At 45.8% G+C, this 23,409-nt stretch overlaps 2 protein-coding genes across 6 annotated transcripts in view; one reads left to right on the top strand and one right to left on the bottom strand.

The window, feature by feature from the left end:
* GRIP2 (glutamate receptor interacting protein 2) overlaps nucleotides 1-23,409 on the bottom strand; it is a 627,309-nt gene that overhangs the window by 405,049 nt on the left and 198,851 nt on the right. The window lies entirely within an intron of this gene.
* Nucleotides 12,956-20,358, top strand: LOC137532496 (speedy protein E4-like). Its single transcript, XM_068253061.1, has 6 exons — nucleotides 12,956-13,059; nucleotides 17,120-17,808; nucleotides 17,919-17,977; nucleotides 18,064-18,149; nucleotides 18,349-18,511; nucleotides 19,178-20,358. The coding sequence occupies exons 1-6, from the start codon at nucleotides 13,034-13,036 to the stop codon at nucleotides 19,355-19,357; spliced, it is 1,203 nt and encodes a 400-aa protein (XP_068109162.1). The 5' UTR covers nucleotides 12,956-13,033; the 3' UTR covers nucleotides 19,358-20,358.

The raw sequence follows: 23,409 nt of genomic DNA, 5'->3' as shown, positions 1-23,409 counted from the left end.
TTAGAAGAAAATCTTCGCAAGATTAATCTTGAATTTTACCTACCATACCTCCATTTCTCACATCTGCTTTTTTGTGAGTGAATGATTGGTATGCTAGCAAAATTAATCATTTTCTAGTAAACAGTTTAGTATTTTGGTTCAGTGTCGGCAGAATGTTTTAAATTAAGCAATGGGCAATAGCCTGTTACCTTTCCAACTGAGTTTTCTCCAAGGAGATAATTTTTCACCTTGAAAAGCACATTTTTGGTACTAAGCCATTGAAAGATTACTAAAAAAGTAGGTAAAGGGGTAATATTAAATAGAGATGTCGCGAACCTCCGATTTTCCTGCGGAAGGTTCGGTTCGCGGAAAAGTTCGCGAACCGCAATAGACTTCAATGGGGAGGCGAACTTTGAAAAATAGAAAAAATTATGCTGGCCACAAAAGTGATGGAAAAGATGTTTCAAGGGGTCAAACACCTGGAGGCAGGGCCGGGCCGAGGCATAGGCTGGAGAGGCTCCAGCCTCAGGGTGCAGTGTAGGAGGGGGCGCAGAATTCATTCAGCTGTCATTCCTAATTGTGTTTGAAGCAGAAAGAAATAAGAAAAGGGGATACATGGAAGTGACTACAAGCCAGATAACTAGAGATTAAGGTGTTGGGGAGGTTGTGGGCCCTGTGGCGCCTCTTAGTCTAATAGCAATCAGTGTGTGACAGCTGGGGTGGGAGGGATGGAGGGGCGCACTTTGGTGTCTCAGCCTTGGGTGCTGGAGGACCTTGTCCCGCTCTGCCTGGAGGGGGGCATGGCGGAGTGGGATACATGCCAAAAGTCCCGGGGAAAAATCTGGATGTGACGCAAAGCAGCGTTTTAAGGTCAGAAATCACATTGAATGCTAAATTGCAGGCCTAACGTGCTTTCAAACATCTTGCATGTGTATACATCAATCAGGGTGTGTAATTAGAGTACTGCTTAACACTGACACACCAAACTCACTGTGTAACGCACCGCAAACAGCTGTTTGTGTAGTGACGGCCATGCTGGACTACTGCGCAACATGGCGAGATTGCTCTTCCTCACTCAGTGATGTCAGGTAATGTGTGACTTCCTTCTCAACTTTCCATGGCATTGTTAAAAAGCTTACGTTTTGTTTTTAAATTACATTTTCTACTTGCTGTGTACTTGTTCAGTACCGAGAATCCTGTGGAGGCGGGCAAGTCTGCCATTGTGACCCCGGCTAATGGCCGGGGAATGAGGGGTTTGAATCCGGTGTGGAGCTTGAGCAACGGCTACCACTACACATCCAAGGAGGGCAGCGGGCAGGCATGCATGCACGCCCGCCCGCCCCGAGGTAGTGACCAAAAATAACAATACAGGAGGAGGCCTTTCGAGGCCCTGCTGTGTATTTGAAATGAATGTACTTTAAATCCTTGAACGAGAACCAGTTATGGCGGGCAAAGATGACACCACATTCCTTTCACGAGAATCATATGGAGGTGGGCAAGTCTGCCATTTGTGACCTCGGGTAATGGCCGGGGAATGAGGGATGGAATCCGGTGTGGAGCCTGAGAAACGGCTACCACTACACATCCAAGGAGGGCAGCAGGCAGGCATGCACGCCCGCCCCGAGGTAGTGACCAAAAATAACAGTACAGGAGGTGGACTTTCGAGGCCCTGCTGTGTATTTGAAATGAATTAACTTTAAATCCTTTAACGGGAATCCGTTATGGAGGGCAAGTCTGCCATTGTCAATGAAGGTTGGATTCCGGCCCGTAGTGGGAGCCTGCTGAGACCCATGCTGTAGCTGCCCTGACCGTGCTTTGCAGACCAGGCATCTGTGGTCAGATGAACCCTTGAGCCAGCGGAAGACAAACCAAGTCAAAAGCATTTGCCAAGAATGTTTTACGGAGGGCAAGTTTTTTTGCCCTTTTTTTACATTTTTTGAAAATGATAGATGGTTGTATTTTTAAATTGTTTGAAAGTTTATATGGTTGTATTTGTAAATTGTTTGAAAGTTTAGATAATTGTATTTTTAAATTGTTTAAAAGTGTATCCATTCTTCCTCCCCCCAGCCACGAACAATACCATGGGAACGTGGAGCAGCAGAAGCCCCCTGTGACGGCTGCCGCGGTTGTTCTCCGCGGCTTGTTTTTTGAGGGGTGCTGCTTTTCCTCAGGTGTTCTTGCCAATCATAGCTGTTTGGGCCTTCTCTCCAGGTGCCTTCGTAAAGCAATTGTCCCTACGTGACAGTTGGCCTTTCCACGGTTCAATTTTTGCTGGCAGAGACAACAGATGGCTTTGCTCCGATCTGAGACGCACACGTGAAAAAATTTCCAAACCGCTGAACCCCCCTGGGGTGATGGCGCTAGGGTGGCATCAGCAGCTGACGTTGAAGGGCATGTTGGCTGGCTGGCCATAGCTGGTGATACATGGCGCCAGACACTGCCCCCAGCTGTTTCTGAGGACGAGCTCCCTCTGCTTCTATCATGGAGTCGTCTCCTCCTACTCCTCTCTGACTCCTCCTCTGAACTGTCCACCTGGTCATCTCCTCTACCGGGAACATATGTGGTATCCGTATAATCGTCATAATCCTCCTGGCCAGCTGCGCTTTCCTCAGACACCTCCTCAAGTGCACCAACTTCAGGTGGTCCACCATCATCCCCATCCACACACGTTACGTCCATACTATCGCCACCTAACTCAGACGTAGGAGGTGGTGTACCTGCGCCTTCTTGTTGTTGTTGCAGTAGTGGCTGGGAATCAGTGATTTCACCACCACCACCAAATAACTCCTGCGAAGTGTCAAATGCAGCGGATGTGGTGCTTGTTGTAGCGCTGGTGGCTGCGGGAGATGAGGTGTTCTGTGTTAAATACTCAATCACCTCCTCACGATTTTGGGAAGTGATGGCACGTGCCTTCTTCTGAGCACTGTATTTTGGGGCAGGTCCGCACAAAATCACAGCAACACCACCTCACACAGCCACAGACCTGCCGGTGCCTGGTGGCCTTCCTCTGGGTCTGCCTCTACCTCTTCCTCTACCTGGTTTGTCCATTTTGTCCATCTCGGGGGTATGCTAGCTATATGCAGTGAGGTGGGTTCTCACTCAACACAACAGGTAGTTAGATGCAGTGAGCTGGGTTCACTGAACAGTAAAGGTACTTAAGATGCAGTGAGGTGGGTTCTCACTCAACACAACAGGTAGTTAGATGCAGTGAGCTGGGTTCACTGAACAGTAAAGGTACTTAAGATGCAGTGAGGTGGGTTCTCACTCAACACAACAGGTAGTTAGATGCAGCGAGGTGGCCAGGTGGGTTCACACTCAACACAACAGGTAGTTAGATGCAGTGAGCTGGGTTCACTCAACAGTAAAGGTACTTAAGATGCAGTGAGGTGGGTTCTCACTCAACACAACAGGTAGTTAGATGCAGCGAGGTGGCCAGGTGGGTTCACACTCAACACAACAGGTAGTTAGATGCAGTGAGGTGGCCAGGTGGGTTCACACTCAACACAACAGGTAGTTAGATGCAGTGAGGTGGCCAGGTGGGTTCACACTCAACACAACAGGTAGTTAGATGCAGTGAGCTGGGTTCACTCAACACAACGCTAGGTATATGCAGTGATGAGGTGGGTTAAGTAAACACAACAGGTACTGGGTAGTTAGATGCAGTGAGCTGGGTTCACTCAACAGTAAAGGTACTTAAGATGCAGTGACTGAGGTGGGTTCTCACTCAACACAACAGGTAGTTAGATGCAGTGAGGTGGCCAGGTGGGTTCACACTCAACACAACAGGTAGTTAGATGCAGTGAGCTGGTTTCACTCAACACAACGCTAGGTATATGCAGTGATGAGGTGGGTTAAGGTACTGGGTAGTTAGATGCAGTGAGCTGGGTAGGGATGCTCAAATTCGGCTTCGGGAGATATCCGGATTTTTGCTATCCGGATATCTCCCAGTAATGCTGTGCGGGCTGGGCGGGGGGGTCAAGCTTACCTCTCTGACGTCTTCTTCGGTCGTCCCTCAGCGCCTCCCACGATGCGCTCCATGCGCGTCACGTGATTACAAACACTTCCTCCTTCAACCCGGAAGGAGGAAGTGTTTGTAATCAGGTGACCGCCGCTTGGAGCGCATCGTGGGAGGCGCTGAGGGACGACCGAAGACGACGTCAGAGAGGTAAGCTAGACCACCCCGCCCAGCCCGCACAGCATTACTGGGAGATATCCGGATAGCAAAAATCCGGATATCTCCCGAAGCCGAATTTGAGCATCCCTAGAGCTGGGTTCACTCAACAGTAAAGGTACTTAAGATGCAGTGACTGAGGTGGGTTCTCACTCAACACAGCAGGTAGTTAGATGCAGTGAGGTGGCCAGGTGGGTTCACACTCAACACAACAGGTAGTTAGATGCAGTGAGCTGGTTTCACTCAACACAACGCTAGGTATATGCAGTGATGAGGTGGGTTAAGTAAACACAACAGGTACTGGGTAGTTAGATGCAGTGAGCTGGGTTCACTCAACAGTAAAGGTACTTAAGATGCAGTGACTGAGGTGGGTTCTCACTCAACACAACAGGTAGTTAGATGCAGCGAGGTGGCCAGGTGGGTTCACACTCAACACAACAGGTAGGTAGATGCAGTGAGCTGGGTTCACTCAACACAACGCTAGGTATATGCAGTGATGAGGTGGGTTAAGTAAACACAACAGGTACTGGGTAGTTAGATGCAGTGAGCTGGGTTCACTCAACAGTAAAGGTACTTAAGATGCAGTGAGGTGGGTTCTCACTCAACACAACAGGTAGTTAGATGCAGCGAGGTGGCCAGGTGGGTTCACACTCAACACAACAGGTAGTTAGATGCAGTGAGCTGGGTTCACTCAACAGTAAAGGTACTTAAGATGCAGTGAGGTGGGTTCTCACTCAACACAACAGGTAGTTAGATGCAGTGAGGTGGCCAGGTGGGTTCTCACTCAACACAACAGGTAGGTAGATGCAGTGAGCTGGGTTCACTCAACACAACGCTAGGTATATGCAGTGATGAGGTTGGTTAAGTAAACACAACAGGTACTGGGTAGTTAGATGCAGTGAGCTGGGTTCACTCAACAGTAAAGGTACTTAAGATGCAGTGAGGTGGGTTCTCACTCAACACAACAGGTAGTTAGATGCAGTGAGCTGGGTTCACTCAACACAACGCTAGGTATATGCAGTGATGAGGTGGGTTAAGTAAAAAAACAGGTACTAGGTAGTTAGATGCAGTGAGCTGGGTTCACTCAACAGTAAAGGTACTTAAGATGCAGTGACTGAGGTGGGTTCTCACTCAACACAACAGGTAGTCAGATGCAGTGAGCTGGGTTCACTCAACACAACGCTAGGTATATGCATGGCCGGATTTCTGGCAAGGCCGCATAGGCCATGGCCTAGGGCACCAGATAAACAAGGGGCGGCCTGCAGACAGTGGCCATTATTTGCAGGGCATTATTTGCAAGTGTCCAAACAAATGAAAGTGATCAGGATAACTGCACTATTAGTACCAGCTGGCATCTGCCTGTGCTGTGCTACCGGCAGCTGCAGTCCATTAACCAAACGTTTGTGAACAGTGTGTGACTAGCAAAAAGCCAGACCTTGTCCAATGATTAGCAGCTGCAGGCAGTTACAGAAGTTACAGAAGGCCGGGTCCCACACACTTGGTGTGGGGGATGAAAGGACCAGGGGCAGCACCAGCAAATAGTACAGAATACAGAAAGCAGCCTCTTACAGTACCCATTTCTTAATTATTGATGGCCAGTTACCCTGGAGACAGCAGTGGGTACAGGACTCACTTTTACGTGTTGCTGACCCCACCCAATGTCCAATTGTGAGCCACTTTTGACTATGTGTGTGTGGTGGACGGCTCCCACCACACCCATCACCTGTAGATCGCTTGATTGACCAGTTCCCCCATGTGACGTGATTGATTCACTTCACGTTGCCATGGAGACCTCGGCATTAGCCGCAATAGTGGACACCATCGGCCCAAAGTGTTTTGGGTGTGTGTGGAGAGAGGTGGTAGGATACGGTTTCGGTTGGGGCGGCTGGTAATAGTCGGCCTTGGGCGGTAAGAAGTACAAATCCGGCCCTGGGTATATGCAGTGGTGAGGTGGGTTAAGTAAACACAACAGGTACTGGGTAGTTAGATGCAGTGAGCTGGGTTCACTCAACACAAAGCTAGGTATATGCAGTGATGAGGTGGGTTAAGTAAACACAACAGGTACTGGGGTATATGCAGTACTGGGTAGTACAATGTGCAGCTCCCTGTCACACACACAGGTAGTCACTGAATGTGCTGGGCTGCTGGCAGTGGCACACACAATATCAATTAGCAAGGCTGGGCATGCAACAAAAGTGTCAGTTTGACACACAGAAAAAAAAAATGTACAGGTTGAGCTCTGAAAAGAGCTGTTGCTGGGTGCTTTAAAAGCAATAATAATCAGTCAGGAGCAAGCAAAGCAGCCTAGAACCTAACTCATCTGTCCCTAGGAGAAAAAGTCTGTAGCAGCTGTCCCTTTCCTCTCTCTAGCAGGCACACGAGTGAGGCTAATGGCCGCCGGACCCTGCCTTATATAAGGGGGGGTGGGGCTCCAGGGCTTTGTGTAGCCTGAATGGCTACAATGTGCCTGCTGACTGTGATGCAGAGGGTCAAAGTTGACCCTCATAGTGCATTATGGGGTGAATCGAACTTCCGCAAAAGTTCGCCTGGTGCAGGCGAACGCGAACCCCCTAAGTTCGCCTGGAACCGTTCGCCGGCGAACCGTTCGCTACACCTCTAATATTAAACTTATTTTGAGTAATTTCTTGCTTGGTGGGAGTCTTAAAGTATTTTATTGATAAGGTTTGAAAATATTTACTTGGAGAAAACTCAGGAGAAAAGTTAATAGGATATGGCCCAATGCACCTATTCCTGAAAGAGTTCTTCCTGTTGCCTGTTGCTGTCTTTTTTAACTGGCCCATCAATTATGCAGGAAGTGCTGGGGCCGTCCTGATGCATGCAGAAGTCGGTCGCCGCTGGTTTAGGGAGAACTATACTAGCTATCTATACTGGGGCAAGTAAGCTACCTATACAGGGGCAACTATACTACCTTTACTGGGGGCAACTATACTAGCTGTTTATATGGGGGCAATTATACTACTTATCTATACAGGGACAACTATACTAACTATACTGGGGGCAACTAAGCTACCTATACAGGGACAAGTATACTACCTATACTGGGGGCATCTATACTAGCTATCTATACTGGGGGCAACTATAATACCTATACTGGGGGCAACTATACAACCTATACAAGGGCAAATATACTACCTATACGGGGGCAACTATACTAGCTATCTATACTGGGGGCAACTCTACTAGCTATCTATACTGGGGCAACTATACTACCTATACTGGGGCATCTGTACTAACTACCTATACTGAGGCAACTATGCTACCTATACTAGGGCAAGTATATTACCTCTACTGGGGCAACTATACTAGCTACCTGCCTATGCTGGGGCAACTATACTACCTATACTGGGGGCAACTATACTAGCTACCTATACTTGGGGCAACTATACTACCCCGACTGGGGGCAACTATAGCTGGCTACCCTATACAGGGGGCACCTATACCTGGAGGACTACCTATACTGAGGGTGAACGTTTTCGAGTGCTGTATCATCATTCCAAATTGGGTGGGCGTCCTCACAAGTTTGCTTCAGGCAGCAAAAAGTCTACAACCAGCCCTGGATATAGGGGATACAGTGCAAGGACCACTATAATGGGGACACTACACAGGGACCAATACAGGGAGTCACAGCACAGTAGCAGTTACAAGAGGGGCACAACATGGGGGCACACAGTAAAGGGACCACTATAAGGGGACATTACATATAAAGATTCACTAAGGGGACACTAAGCGCTCGTTCCCATTAAACAATGCAGAGCCGTGCGCTATGCCCTATGTGGTGCTGCTCAAATCCGGATCCGGGAGATACCCGGAAATTTGCTATCCGGATATCTCCCAGTAAACCTGTGCGGGGTGGGCGGGGAGGTCAATCTTACCTGTCTGACGTCTTCTTTGTCCGTCCCTCGGCGCCTCCCACGATGCGCTCCACGTGCGTCACGTGATTACAAACACTTCCTCCTTCAACCCGGAAGGAGGAAGTGTTTGTAATCACGTGACCGCTGCTTGGACCGCATCGTGGGAGGCGCCGAGGGACGGACAGAAGAAGACGTCAGACAGGTAAGATTGACCCCCCGCCCACCCCGCACAGGTAACTGGGAGATATCCGAATAGAACTATCCGGATGTCCTATGCACTCAGGCTTTGAATACACTAGACGGTGCGTCAAAGGTTACGTTTTGCTGCATATGTGTTTGTGCGGTGTTTTTGTCATAATGAAGTGCGTTTTGAGTGTGTTTGTGTTTCATACATGCATTTTGCACATGCATTTTGCTTGCGTTTTGCACATATGAATGGCAAGTGTCGTTTTGTGCGTTTTGTATACTGGATAGTTTAATGGTTAAGTGGTGGCTGGATAGTGTAATGGTTAAGGGCTCTGCCTCTGACGCAGGTGACCAAGGTTCGAATCTTGGCTCTGGCTGTCCAATAAGACAGTAGGAGACCTTAAGCAAGTCTCCCTAACACTGCTATTGCCTATAGAGCGTGTCCTAGTGGCTGCAGCTCTGGCGCTTTGAGTCCACCAGGAGAAAAGCGTGATATAAATGTTCTGTGTTTTGATTGTATGCGTTTTTGATATGCGTTTTATGCAAATGTTTTGGAATGTGGCTAGTATAAAAACACATTTTCGTCCTCTCTCACCACTAGGAAATTAACAGGAAACGAAAATACATTATCAAACTTATTTTTTTATACAAAAACTTATATAAAGGGCAATAAAAACAAAATAAGAAGCTATACCTGTGTGTCACCATTGACATACATTGTGTGCGTTTTAAATGCGTTTTGGAAAAATATGCAGCAAGTTTTAAAAAAAAAAAATCACATTGCAAAACGCAAACAAATGCATTTTTTCATGCGGCAATTGACTTACATTATGCGCGTTAATGCTAGTGTTTTAAGTAATGCCAGTGTTTCTGCTATGCGTTCCTACCGTCGGTGTCAGTCGGTGCAGCTTGGTAGGATGCGCTACCATTTATTTTCTACTTTGCATAATATTTCCAAATAATATATTGTTGCCATTCAAAATACTAGGAAGATCATTTAAATGTTGTGATAGCCAGGACAAATGGGCAAATAAAATATGTGTTTTTTGTCTGCAGTAGCATTGTTTATTTTAAAACTATAGGGAATAGAATGTGAGAAATAGTGATTTTTTTTTCATTTTTTCCTTGTTTTTCCTTTAAAAATGAAAAGAAAATAAAGTAATAACTGCAAACAAGTATCACCCCCAAAAAGCCTAATTTGCAGTGAAAAAAATAAGATATAGATCATCTAAGTGTGATAAGCAGTGATAAAGTTATGGCTAAATGAATGGGAATAGGAAATTGCTACATTACTGCAGCTAGTTGGTCAGCTGATCTGCAGGGGAGGGACAGTTGCCTGGCATATGCAGCTGTGAGACTGGCCATGAGACTAGCCATGAGATTGGCCGTGAGACTGGCTGTGAGACTTGCCGTGAGACTTGCCGTGAGACTAGCCGTGAGACTGGCAGTTGATAAAGCAGTTGAGAATGGCAGTTGGTCCTCATTCACATGCAAGCCATCAGGAGACATCTCAACGGATTTTCTCCTGCTTCTTTGGTTTTCAGTGAATATTTGTGACTTCCAGTCGATTTTTTTTTACTCCAAAGCGACATTTCTAGTGACTCACTATCAACCAGTGACATTTTTAACCAGTTTTGGTCATTTTTGCCCAAGATGAGTGCCAGACAAGACACCGAGAGGTAAGTGGAGCCACCAGAGGCCATCAGAGAGCTGTAGGGGGATGGAAAACCAGTGAGGAGAGCCCTGCTACTAATTCTGGGCTGCATGGGGGCCTTTTATTGCCTGATTGTGGGATTATTATCTTTTGGTGACATGTGGAGTAGGTAGGCCTTAGGACTAGCTTTCTCCTTGGTGACAGTTGGAGTAGCCTAGGTAGGGCTTAGGCCTAGCATCAGAGCTAGATCATCCAAAATGTAAACCTAGGCAGTTGCCTAGGGCATGTGGAGAGTCTAGGGGCCTGGTGGATGCTAGCCCCCATCAAATCTTACTAAAAAAAAAAAAACAGGTGACCATCTGCGGTGTGTAAAAACAGCTATCTTGCCAAGGGCCCAGTGGCGTAGCTAAGGATCTTTAGGCCTCAGTGCAAGTTTTACATGGGGCCTGCCAAGCATTCAACAACATAACAATTCTTATCTGCAACAATACCTGGCAAGGGCATCCACAGTGTAAGAGGTGTAAGCAGAGGAGGGGACAGTTCATTAATGATCACCACTAGTCAGGGCATCTATAGAAGTGATCAGTAACAGCATAGCACCTTAGAAGGGCAAATACTGTGGTTGAGGGAGGGCCCCTAGTGGGCCCCTCTGGTCCTGGGGCCCCCTATTGCTACGCCACTGCTAGAGCCCCATTTCATCTAAATGTATTTCTGGTTACATCAAAAACGCAGGAAAAATCATTATATGTTTTTATGACAATGTGATACATGCAATGTTAATTTTAGACTTTATAGTCTCTGTGAGAGCTCGTTCACATTAGAGACGTTTTTGCCATTTTTTAAACGATTTAGCGACGTTTCTTGCTGATTATTGCGGACATTTTTCAGCAGAATGGCATAAGCGTCCGCATGCAGCGAAGTTTCTTGCGGATTATTGCGGACATTTTTCGGCAGAAGGGCATAAGCGTCTGCATTTAGCGACGTTTCTGGCGGGTTATTGCAGACACTTTTCTGCATAAGGGCATAAGCATCCGCATGCAGCGAAGTTTCTTGCGGATTATTGCGGACATTTTTCCTCATAAGGGCATAAGCGTCCGCATGCAGCGAAGTTTCTTGCGGATTATTGCGGACATTTTTCAGCATAAGGGCATAAGCATCCGCATACTTCAATTTTTGATGCTGGCCGAAAACGCGAATATTTCTGAAGATTTTCGCGAAAATTCGCCGAATTCAAAAACGGGATTTTTGATGCGAAAATGAGTTGGGCGAAAATTCGCAAGCAACACTGCTTCAGATGCCCATAAACGATACAATTTTAGCAATCGATCTTCCAATAGACAGGGTTTGGATAGTGTTGATGGTGCCAATCGAAAAAAAATGTTCAATTAATAAATCATTTAATTGATCTATTTTGTGGATCGATTCTATTTAAAATGATCAGATTGGTTATATTTTGTATTCCATGTATGGGGCCGATCAATTCCTTCTAAACGATTTGTTCTGGTCACAATTATGGAATTGGAAGGGCGACCATTCGCTAAAATGATATCGTCATTGGACACCTAAACTGCTTTCTACTCAAGTAGGGTCGGCTGTAGGTGAGGAGACGCCGGTGTAGGCAGAACTCTGATCTCTTCACACGGCTTTATGTTTAGGGATGAGCTCAAAGTAATTGTTGTATCCAAAGTATTTTTTGCATCAAAATTTATATTTTCACCTGGTGCAAAATTTTCAAAAGAAATGATGGCCAACAAATGTATGTTATATGAAGGTGTTTTCTCATATCTATTGAATTAATTTAGCAACAATTTGCATGTCCATGTATTTTCACATATATTCTCATCTGTGCGCAAATGTCATCATCATGAGAGAAAAAATCGGAGGGGACTGGAGTGGGTGCAACAGAGGAATAGAAGGCTGAAGAAGCAGAGACTGGGGTAAAGGAGGGACAGTGGGGAGAGAAGGAGGACAGAGAGAAAAGCAGATGGAAAGCTGCATGCAAAAATCAAGTGTGTGTGGAAGACATGGTTCAGCAATCTGCTATATTGGATAAATAAAAAAGCATCAATAAACAATCACTTTTCATCCTCTCTGGCTCAACACTAGGAAATTAACAGGAAACGAAAATACATTATCAAACTTGTTTTTTTTATACAAAAACGCATAAAAAAGGCAATAAAAACGAATTAAGAAGCTATACCTGTGTGTCACCATTGACATACATTGTGTGCGTTTTAAATGCATTTTGGAAAAATATGCAGCAAGTTTAAAAAAAAAAAGCACATTGCAAAACGCAAACAAAGGCGTTTTTTCATGCGGCAATTGACTTACATTATGCGCGTTAATGCTAGTGTTTTAAGTAAGCCAGTGTAAGTAAGCCAGTGTTTCTGCTGCGTGTTCCTACCGTCGGTGTCAGTCGGTGCAGCTTGGTAGGATGCGCTACCATTTATTTTCTACTTTGCATAATATTTCCAAATAATATATTGTTGCCATTCAAAATACTAGGAAGATCATTTAAATGTTGTGATAGCCAGGACAAATGGGCAAATACAATATGTGTTTTTTGTCTGCAGTAGCATTGTTTATTTTAAGACTATAGGGAATAGAATGTGAGAAATAGTGAATTTTTTCATTTTTTCCTTGTTTTTTCTTTAAAAATGAATAGAAAATAAAGTAAAAACTGCAAACAAGTATCACCCCCAAAAAGCCTAATTTGCAGTGAAAAAAATAAGATATAGATCATCTAAGTGTGATAAGCAGTGATAAAGTTATGGCTAAATGAATGGGAATAGGAAATTGCTACATTACTGCAGCTAGTTGGTCAGCTGATCTGCAGGGGAGGGACAGTTGCCTGGCATATGCAGCTGTGAGACTGGCCATGAGACTAGCCGTGAGATTGGCCATGAGATTGGCCGTGAGACTGGCTGTGAGACTTGCCGTGAGACTTGCCGTGAGACTGGCAGTTGATAAAGCAGTTGAGAATGGCAGTTGGTCCTCATTCACATGCAAGCCATCGATCAGGAGACATCTCAACGGATTTTCTCCTGCTTCTTTGGTTTTCAGTGAATATTTGTGACTTCCAGTCGATTTTTTTTACTCCAAAGAGACATTTCTAGTGACTCACTATCAACCAGTGACATTTTTAACCAGTTTTGGTCATTTTTGCCCAAGATGAGTGCCAGACAAGACACCGAGAGGTAAGTGGAGCCACCAGAGGCCATCAGAGAGCTGTAGGGGGATGGAAAACCAGTGAGGAGAGCCCTGCTACTAATTCTGGGCTGCATGGGGCCTTTTATTGCCAGATTGTGGGATATATATCTTTTGGTGACATGTGGAGTAGGTAGGCCTTAGGACTAGTTTTCTCCTTGGTGAGTTGAAGTAGCCTAGGTAGGGCTTAGGCCTAGCATCAGAGCTAGATCATCCAAAATGTAAAGCTAGGCAGTTGCCTAGGGCTTGGAGAGAGTCTAGGGGCCTGGTGGATGCTAGCCCCCATCAAATCTTACTAAAAAAAGCCAGGTGACCATCTGCGGTGTGTAAAAACAGCTATCTTGCCAAGGGCCCAGTGGCGTAGCTAAGGATCTTTAGGCCTCAGTGCAAGTTTTACATGGTGCCTGCCAAGCATTCAACAACATAACAATTCTTATCTGCAACAATACCTGGCAAGGGCATCCACAGTGTAAGAGGTGTAAGCAGAGGAGGGGACAGTTCATTAATGATTACCACTAGTCAAGGCATCTATTCTATAGAAGTGATCAGTAACAGCATAGCACCTTAGAAGGGCAAATACTGTGGATGAGGGAGGGCCCCTAGTGGTCTCATCTGGTCCTGGGGCCCCAGTGCAGTCGCAGCCCTTTTCACCCCCTATTGCTACACCACTGCTAGAGCCCCATTTCATCTAAATGTATTTCTGGTTATATCAAAAACACAGGAAAAATCATGATATGTTTGTATGACAATGTGATACATGCAATGTTAATGTTAGACTTTCTAGTCTCTTTGAGAGCTCGTTCACATTAGAGGCATTTTTTCCATTTTTTAAGCGCTGGCGATTTTCAAAACCGCCCTGAAAGCGCTTGTGCAATGATTCCCTATGAGACAGTTCACATCTGAGCGGTTAATTTCCGATCCGGTCAGAAAAGCGGTGCCTGTACCATTTTGCGATTTTGCCTCAATGGAAGGTATAGGAAAACCGCAAACGCTCACAATATCGCTTTGTGCAGCAATTGCGTGAGCGTTTTTGAGAATAAATACATTGTATTTATTGTTTTCCGGATCAAAGAGTTGACTTCCTGACTTACGTCAGGAAGTGAAAAAACGCAGTCGCTGTGCAAAAGCAAAATCGCTTAACAAAAACGTCCAACGTACGTTTGTATCAAAAAAAGGCCAACGCGAATGGCCACATGGACAGAACACAATGTGAACAAGGCCTAAAGGAAATGTAGAAATGTATGTACTAAACTTTGGCAACAGTCATGAAATGCCCAGCGGTGACACAACAAATATAACAGCTGTAACCAGTATTCACACACATGACAGTGCACATAACATGCATATCTGTTCATTACACCAAAGCATCAGTCATGTATGGAGGTTTTACACCACGCCCCCTCTGCTGTGGCCTGCACCCCCCCCCCCCCCCATATCTAATTGCCCCTCTGCTGTAACCTGCAATCTCCCCCTCCATATTTTACAAGTATCATGTAGTATAAAGATAAGAGGAGGGGGATTTTGCTGTAGAATGAAATAGCAATCAACCAAACAAATCTAATATGACTTCAGATCAGTGATGAGCGAAAATGCAAAAATTATTTTCGCCTAATGCCCGTTATTTTTGCGTTAAATTCGTAGTTCATCGCGTATGTATTTCTGCATAGTCGTAGTACCAATATGCGAAGCTTTGCCACGCATGTATTAGCGGATTATTGCGGACATTTTTCCGCATAAGAGCATAAGCGCTGGCGCTGCACTTCAGACAAAAAAGCCCACATATACAGCTTTAAAAAATTATTTCTGACTCTGATTTAAGTTAGTTAGCTGCAAGGTTCAATGCAAAATGCAATCACTATGTAAAGTATTCTGCAGTCTGCCTCCTGCCCAGTGCAGTGCTAATCAATCACAGTCAGTGTGTCAATCATCATTCTCACTCTCACATACATGTCATTTGTCAGACTCAGTCACTAGTGGCACAGCACCACGTCACCAGCTCAGGGCGGTTGTATGTCGGTGTATGTCACCCAGTCAGTCATCAGCCTGCCAGCCAATGATCGGCCTGACCAGCCAATTTATTTATTTTAGTATTTAAATAGCGCCAACATCTTGTCATTAACTGTCTCTCGGAGTGTATGCATCTTAGTCTTGGGCCAATTGGGTGGGGTGGGATAAAAAAAAAAGAACAATTTTTTTTTTTTTTTTTTACAAAATTTCGGTCTATTTTGATTAATATAATAAAAACTAAAAACAGCAGCATCAATAAATTCCATCAAAAGAAAGCTCTATTTGAGAGAAGAAAAGGAGGTAAAATTCATTTGGGTGCTAAGTTGTATGACCGAGCAATAAACCGTTAAAGTTGTGAAATGCTGAATTATAAAAAGTGGCCTAGTCACTACGGGGGTATAAACCTCTGGGGCTCAAGTAGTTACTGGCCGTGCCTTTGCGATAGGCAAATTGCATGCAATCCAAAAATTGGATCAAAAAGCTGCTGCCAGTGGAAAAGGTCTTAATGTGACCATGGGGAAAGCTTTTATGGTGTGGGTAAGGGTAAGCAGAGTAAGCATGGGCTGACCCCAATACCAGATACTGTGGCTGCTATGGCAGTACCTATGTCCTGAGCAATGGGGGAGTGTAGCAAGCTGACGGGGTGTGAGCAGGCAGCTGTCAGTCTCTGAGGATGTATGAGCTGAAAAGGCATGTTTGTTTGTTTGTTTGTTTTTTTAAATAAAAACATATTTTAGGGCATAATTCATTTAAAATGATGTTTAATGTTTATACAAACTGTGGCTCAGCTAGGACTTTTGTGGCAGACAGTATTTATTGCCTACATTCCGTATGATATCCGTACTGGAGAGGATATCTCTGGAGAGGTTTTAGCAAATCACACCTCAGCTAGGACTTTTGTAGCAGATAAGGGGGGATTCTCATTGGTTCACTAAGTGATGGATCAATGAGGATTCTCCATGGTGAGGGAGGCTTCCCATTGGTCTATTGCAATTGAATGGGGATCCTCATAATGCTTCTCCCCTGTAGTGGCCCCGAGGGGCAGTGGCAGCCGTGGTGGGAGACTAAATGGCAGTGACAGCGGGAGATCACATGCACAATGGTGCGTAATGTGACACTGCAACGGGGCACAATGCATTACATCAATATGCACTGTAAATGTAAAATTGTGCATCCGGTGCAGTGTGAACCCAGCCAAAGTTTAATGCAATCAATTCACTAAGATCATGCTGGAGATAATAAGGCAAGAGAAAACTTGCCACCACACAGTGAGAGAGTTATCTTATCTCTTCATTCCTTAAGTTACCTCCTCTGTAGTTAAGTTACCTCCTCTGTGGTTATGTTCAACTTTAACTTTAGAATTCTGGAGTTATTTTAAGGATTGAAGACTTAACATAAAGACAGAAGAGTTAACTTTAGGTTTGCCTGAGATAAAATGTTTCCTGAATACTACATGCCTCATTACCATGGTGATAACTTTAGAAACGTTATTAAAGACAGGAGATAAGCTTAGTGAATTGAGGCCAATGTAATCATAAGTGTAGTAAACTGTGGCCACTGGGTAATAGTATAAAGCCAATAATACTAACATATTGTAGTATATTTAGTTAGAGTATATGGCATGTGAACATCTATGTGTACAGTGCTGCCCATAATTATTCATACCCCAATAAAGGCTTTTCTATTGATTATTGAGAAGGGTATGAATAATTTTGGACAGTAATGCCTTTTGTACATCGTCTTTTGGGAGACACCTATGTCATTTCCTGTCAAAAAATTACTTGCTGGTTGAATAAAAGTAACTTTAAGTCAAAATTTGCCAGGGGTATGAATAATTATGGGCAGCACTGTAAGTACACTTTATTAGATTATAAGATTTAGCTTCAGCTCCACTAGCTCCGGGTGCAATGCGGTTTTCCAGGTAACGTGTGCGTTCATATGCGATATACACATGCAGTGCCCAGAGCTGTGCTATGTATGTTAATGGACATTATCACAGGAATGCTTTAACTTACACTGTGTATTTTACATCTTCTCCTACAGAGCAAACACCATCAGCTTCTCTCCCTCTGATTCCCAGGATGGGAGCGTCATGACTGATGGGTCTGGATCCTCCCCAGACTCTGACTTTGCAGTGCCTGCAGTGCCTATCTATTATGCACCTGTGCCAACTGCAAATGAGAGTTTCACCATCCACACACTCTCCATGGCACAGGTTGCAGAGGCCTTGGATGGGGTTGATGAAACATCTCCATCACCCACCAGTGATCTGACTGCACCAGCTGCAGCAGTCCCATCCAACCCTGCACAGCTTTTAGATAGGCCTGCAGAGACACCTACACCACCAGGCAAAGTCGTTTCTGAATCTGAGTCTGCCAGCACACTCAGAACACCTGAGACTCCGAGTCCCATTGTGTCATCTGAGTCTCCCAGCTCACTCAGTACACATGAGTCTCCGAGTCCCATTGTGTCATCTGAGTCTCCCAGCTCACTCAGAACACAGGAGCCTCCAGACCCATTCAGAACACCTGACAATCCCATCCGAATCAGACAGAGAGGACCTCGCATTCCCTCTCCACTCATCACTCCTGGAAACGAGCATGTGCCGTACAGGAGTGTTAAGTGGGAGGGTGTGACAGACACCGACCAACCAGCCAGAGCCCGTCCATCCGATTCTCAGAAGCCAGTCACCATCACAAGAGAGATGAGGAGAGCCTTCCACAAGCTCCTTGGTGAGATATTTAACCTGTTTAACCATTAGAAAAACCATTATCTTCATTACAGCAAGGCCATTTCTATAACATACCACGATTCTCATATTTTACCATTTTGTCTCACACAGATGACCGCGCCATTGAAATCTTCCTGCAACATGATGGATGCAAAAGAGTGTCAGACAAGGTAAATATTAGCAAATGTACCATAGAAGTCTTGATTTGTCTATCAGTAAAAGCTAATTGTCTCTGTATTTGTGTTTCCCATTACAGTACCTGCTTGCCATGGTGCTCGTCTACTTCAGCAGAGCTGGCCTTTCCATTGCCGAATACAACATCCGGAACTTCTACGCTGCTCTGTAAGTATATGATGTCCTCTTCTCATGCATATTTTCACATAGCTGACAGAAGAGGGGTAACTTATATCGGGGGGCTCCATGACAGCCTCCTTCTCTCTTCTGCCATGGGTCTGGTAGCATATAGATATACAGTATATAGTTAGCAATACAAATAGGTATGTTTTTATAGCACATTCTTATTATTCCATCATTTTTTCAGGTTCCTGGCCAACCAGATGGAAGAAGACATCCCTTTCTATTACTCCATCTTCCTGTTCGCCGACTGGTACTTCAGCAGCGAAGAAGACTTCAAGGAGGCTACGAAGACCCTCTTTAGACGGATGAGATTCCGGGCCTGGGTCAGTCGTGAGGAGTGCCGCCATGTAAGTAAAAAAAAATAAAAAATCCTAAAAACTAATCTGTCACCACTCAGCTCTACCTCTAGAGCCCGGCATCTCTTCCTGCACTCATCTAATCACCCAATGCAGGAGATGCCGGGCACTAGGGGGAAAACTAAGCGGTGACGGGAGGACACACATTGCTGGACTATGTCGGAGCAGGTGACATTATCATGGCGTCCACCGTACTCTGCATAATGTCAACTGGGGGGGGGGCAGGACAGGACACAGGATGGAGAGAGAGGGGGAAACCACTAAACAACAGGGAAGCTCTATTCAGGTTTCCTTTAGCCTGTATCTCTGGGAACAGAATTTGGGTACCCCATAGGGTTTTAAGGTTAGGTGTGGGGGGTTAAAGTTAGGCATGCGGGGGGGGGGTACTTAAAGCAGATCTCCAGCCTAAAATTACAATCCTGCAGCCTTACTTTAAATGAGTGATAGTTACCTGTACTTCCTTGTCCTTCAAAGCCATCCTGAAGACCCCTAATCACCCGACTATCACCTAATCACCTGGATATTTTTGGATATTTTATAAACGTGAAGTACTGCTTTTATTTAAAATCGATAAACAAAATTGCACTCACATTTTAAAAAAGATTCATTAGTTTATTTTATAAACGTCTAACATGTATGTTTGTTTAATTCCCTTAGGTCATGAAGAGACTGAGTCATCGGGGATGGAGAAGAAAGAGAATGGACCATCATGGCCTGGCCCATCGGGATTTCAGGATCACCACAGAGGAATGCACTGCTATGGAACCAGGGAGCGGATATGTCTGTGACCAGTGTTCTAGGTCCAGGCCCCGCTCCTGGTGTTGCATCATGCAGTGATAGTTACCTCCTGCCAGAGCAGTTGCAGCTCCTGTCATCTCCATCCATGTCCTGCAACTCTTTCCATCCTGTCCAGCGACTTCCATCACCTGCATTGAAGTGATTCATGCAGGCTCTGACATGGAATCCACCATCAACCACCTCATACAGCTCCTTCCTTCTCATGCAGCTCCTGAAAATTCATCCATCTGCTGAAGTTTTTGCTGTCATCTGCTTTTAATATCTTTTTGCCACAGTGTCTGTCAGAATTTCCATCTCTTCCGGCTCCTGGCTTTTCCTACATTCTTACTCATTTCCTGCAGTACCTGTCATCACCTGCAGTGAGCGACTTCTGCAGCCATTAGCTGCAGCTCCTATCTTTTCCTGCAGTGCCTGTCATCATCTGCAGTGAGCGACTTCTGCAGCTATCACCTGCAGCTCCTATCTTTACCTGCAGTGGCTCCTCTACTGCAGCGAGCGACTCTTACAAATCATTTCCTGCAGTGCCTGTCATCTCTTGCAGTGATCTTCCCCTTTAATTTATTTCCTGCAGTGACTTCTCTACTGCAGTGAGCGACTCATTCAATTCATTTCCTGCTGTGTCTGTCATCTCTTGCAGTGAACTTCTTCTTTAATTCATATTCTGCAGTGTCAGTCATCTCCTGCAGTGAGTGTCTCCTTTGTCCACCGTCATCGATTACAGCCCCAGCCACCTTCAAACATCATTGCTTACATATTCTACCATCTTGAACCACCTTTGCTTGCAGCTCCTACCATCTTGAACCACCTTTGCTTGCAGCTCCTACCATCTTGAACCACCTTTGCTTGCAGCTCCTACCATCTTGAACCATCTTTGCTTGCAGCTCCTATCATCTTGAACCACCTTTTCTTGCAGTCCCAGCCATCTTCCACCATCATTGCTTGCAGCTCCTGCCATCTTGAACCACCTTTGCATGCAGCTCCTGCCATCTTGAAACATCTTTTCTTACAGTCCCAGCCATCCTCCACCATCATTGCTTGCAGCTCCTACCATCTTCTGCAAACATTGTAGCGGCAATGGGAAACTGGGAAGGGGGTGGGTGGGGGGGGTGTTAGTGTTAGGAAAGGAGAGGTAAAGGCTAGCATTAGGATTGGGGGGGGGGGGGTAGTGTTAGGAGCAGAGAGGGAAAGGCTAGTGTTAAGAATAGAGAGGGGGGAGTTTAGTGTTAGGATAGGAGAAGGCTAGTGTTAGGTGTAGAAATGGGAGGTTAAAGTTAGGAGAGGGGAAGGCTAGTGTTAGGAGTGGTGGGGGGGGGGGGTTAGTGTTAAGACAGGAGAAGGCTAGGGTTAGGAGTGGAGGAGGTTAGTGTTAGGAGTGGAGAAGGTGGAGGTAAGTGTTAGGAGTGCAGAGGGGGCAGGTTAGTATTAGGAGAGGGGAAGGCTAGTGTAAGGATTAGAGAGGTGGGAGGTGAGTGTTAGGAGTGGATAGGGGGATGCTAGTGTTTGCAGTAGAGAAGGGGGAGGTTAGTGTTAGGAGTGAAGAGGGGGGAGGTTAGTGTAAGGGGGGGGGGGGAGGCTATTGTTAGGAGTGGATGGGGGGGTTAGTGTTAAGAGAGGGGAAGGCTAGTGCTAGGACTGGAGAAGGGGAAGGTGGGAGAGAAGAAAGCTAGTGTAAGGAGTGGAGAGGGGGGAGGTGAGTGTTAGGAGTGGAAAGGGTGGAGGCTAGTGTTAGCAGTAGAGAAGGGGAGGTTAGTGTTAGGAATTGTCAGGCTGGTGTTCGGAGGGAAGAGGGGGGAAGTTAGCGTTAGGAGAGGGGAAGGCTAGTGTTAGGAGTGGAGGATGGGAAGGTTAGTGTAAGGAGAGGGGAAGGCTAGTGTTAGGAGTGGAGGGGGGGGGGGTTAGTGTTAAGAGAGGGAAAGGCTAGTGCTAGGAGTGGTGAATGGGAAGGTTAGTGTTAGTAGAGAAGGATAGTGTTAAGGCTAGGGTTGTAGTGTAGAGAGGGGCAGGTTACTGTTAGGAGAGGAGAGGGTGGAGGTTAGCTTTAGGAGTAGAAATGGGGGTAGGTTAGTGTTAGGAGAAGGGATGGCTAGTGTTAGGTGTAGAGAGGGGAGGTTAGTGTTAGGAGAGGAGAAGGCTAGTGTTAAGAGTGGATGGGGAGATAAGTGTTAGGAAAAGGTAAGGCTAGTATTAGAAGTAGAGAGGGGGTGGTTAGTGTAAGGAGAGGAGAGGGTGGAGGTTAGTTTTAGGAGTAGGGAGGGGGTAGGTTAGTGTTAGGAGAGGGAAAAACTAGTTTTAGGAGTGGAGAGGGGGAGGTAATTGTTAGGAGTGGAAAGGTAAGTGTCAGGAGAGGGGAAGGCTAGTGTTAGGAGTGGGGGGAGGGGTTATTGTTAAAAGAGGGGAAGACTAGTGCTAGGACTGGAGAAGGGGAAGGTTAGTGTTAGGAGAGAAGAAGGCTAGTATTAAGAGTGGATGGGGGAGGTTAGTGTTAGGAGAAGGGAAGGCTAGTGTTAGAAGTAGAGAGGGGGGAGGTTAGTGTTAGGAGAGAAGAGGGTGGAGGTTAGTTTTAGGAGAAGAAATAGGGGCAGGTTAGTGTTAGGAGATGGGATGGCTAGTGTTAGGTGTAGAGAGGAAGAGGTTAGTGCTAGGAGAGGGGAAGGGAAGTCCAGTGTTAGGAGTGGAGGGGGGCGGGTACTGGGTAAAGATGGGAGGTTATTGTTAGGAAAGAACAAGTCTAGTGTTAGGTGTAGAAAGGAGGGAGGTTAGAGTTAGGAGAGGAGAAGGCTAGTGTTAAGAGTGGATGGGGGAGGTTATTGTTAGGAAAAGGGAAGGCTAGTATTAGAAGTAGAGAGGGGGAGGTTAGTGTAAGGAGAGGAGAGGGTGGAGGTTAGTTTTAGGAGTATAGAGTGGATAGGTTAGTGTTAGTAGAGTGAAAGGCAAGTGTTAAGAGTGGAGAGAAGGGAGATTAGTGTCAGGACAGGGGAAGGCTTTTGTTAGGTGTAGAGAGGGGAGAGGTTAGTGTTAGGAGAGGGGAAGGCTAGTGTTAAGAGAGGAGAAGGCTAGTGTTAGGAGAGGCGTGAGGGAGGTTAGTGTTAAGAGAGGAGAAGGCTAGTGTTAGGAGAGGCGTGAGGGAGGTTAGTGTTAAGAGAGGAGAAGGCTAGTGTTAGGAGAGGAGACGGCTAGTGTTAGGTCTAGAGAGGGGGAAGGTTAGTGTTAGTAGAGGGATAGGCTAGTGTTAGGAGGAGGGGGTAGTGTTAGGAGAGGATAGGGGTGGTATTGCTTAAAAGCATATTAACTAGTGTAGCACTATTAGGGTGACTAGCACCATTCAGAGTAGGCTAGCATAGTGTAGTGTAGGGACCCACCCTAAAAGAGTCTACCGTGACGTGGTGGGTGGGCTTACAATCCTACTGCTCAAAAAGTTTTACTTTTCTTCAGTTGGATTAACCAAAAGACTCTTAATGTTTGGATCACTAATCATCTTTTTTTACCCTACAGTGACAATTCACAGTTCCATTTACTGGAACTGATCCTGGGAATTGCATAAGGCCACAAGGAACCAACCGTGGCCACCTCCTAGCCATTAAGTCAGGGCCTCTATAAGTTCTGCTGCTCATAGACGAGGCACCCTTGGAACAGTTCTTTACTCAATTGAAGGTGCATCACTAGTGGGCTGTAAAACGAATTGAGGACTCAACTTCATGGCTACAATTACCTCGGAGCTCTCTCCAAGACCAGCTGATCTTTGCTTTCCAAACAGGCCCGGGCCGAGGCATAGGCTGGAGAGGCTCCAGCCTCAGGGCGCAGTGTAGGAGAAGGCGCAGAATTCATTCAGCTGCATTCCTAATTGTGTTTGAAGCAGAAATAAATAAGAAAAGGGGATACATGGCAGTGACTGCAAGCCAGATAACTAGATATTAAGGTGCTGGGGAGGTTGTGGGCCCTGTGGCGCCTCTTAGTCTAATAGCAATCAGTGTGTGACGGTTGGGGTGGGAGGGATGGGGGGCGCACTTTGGTGTCTCAGCCTTGGGTGCTGGAGGACCTTGTCCCGGCTCTGATTATACTGGAATGCTTGCAGTGCACGTTTAGGATGTAGA

This window comes from Hyperolius riggenbachi, chromosome 9 (assembly GCF_040937935.1).
Source record: "Hyperolius riggenbachi isolate aHypRig1 chromosome 9, aHypRig1.pri, whole genome shotgun sequence".
In the NCBI taxonomy this organism is placed as follows: domain Eukaryota; kingdom Metazoa; phylum Chordata; class Amphibia; order Anura; family Hyperoliidae; genus Hyperolius; species Hyperolius riggenbachi.
This window is presented reverse-complemented; position numbering and strand designations above follow the sequence as displayed.

Coding starts and splice junctions, on each gene's coding strand:
- LOC137532496 (XM_068253061.1), top strand. CDS start 13,034: ATGAGTGCCAGACAAGACACCGAGAG. Junction 17,978..18,063: donor GCAAAAGAGTGTCAGACAAG/GTAAATATTAGC, acceptor TTCCCATTACAG/TACCTGCTTGCCATGGTGCT. Junction 18,150..18,348: donor CGGAACTTCTACGCTGCTCT/GTAAGTATATGA, acceptor TCATTTTTTCAG/GTTCCTGGCCAACCAGATGG.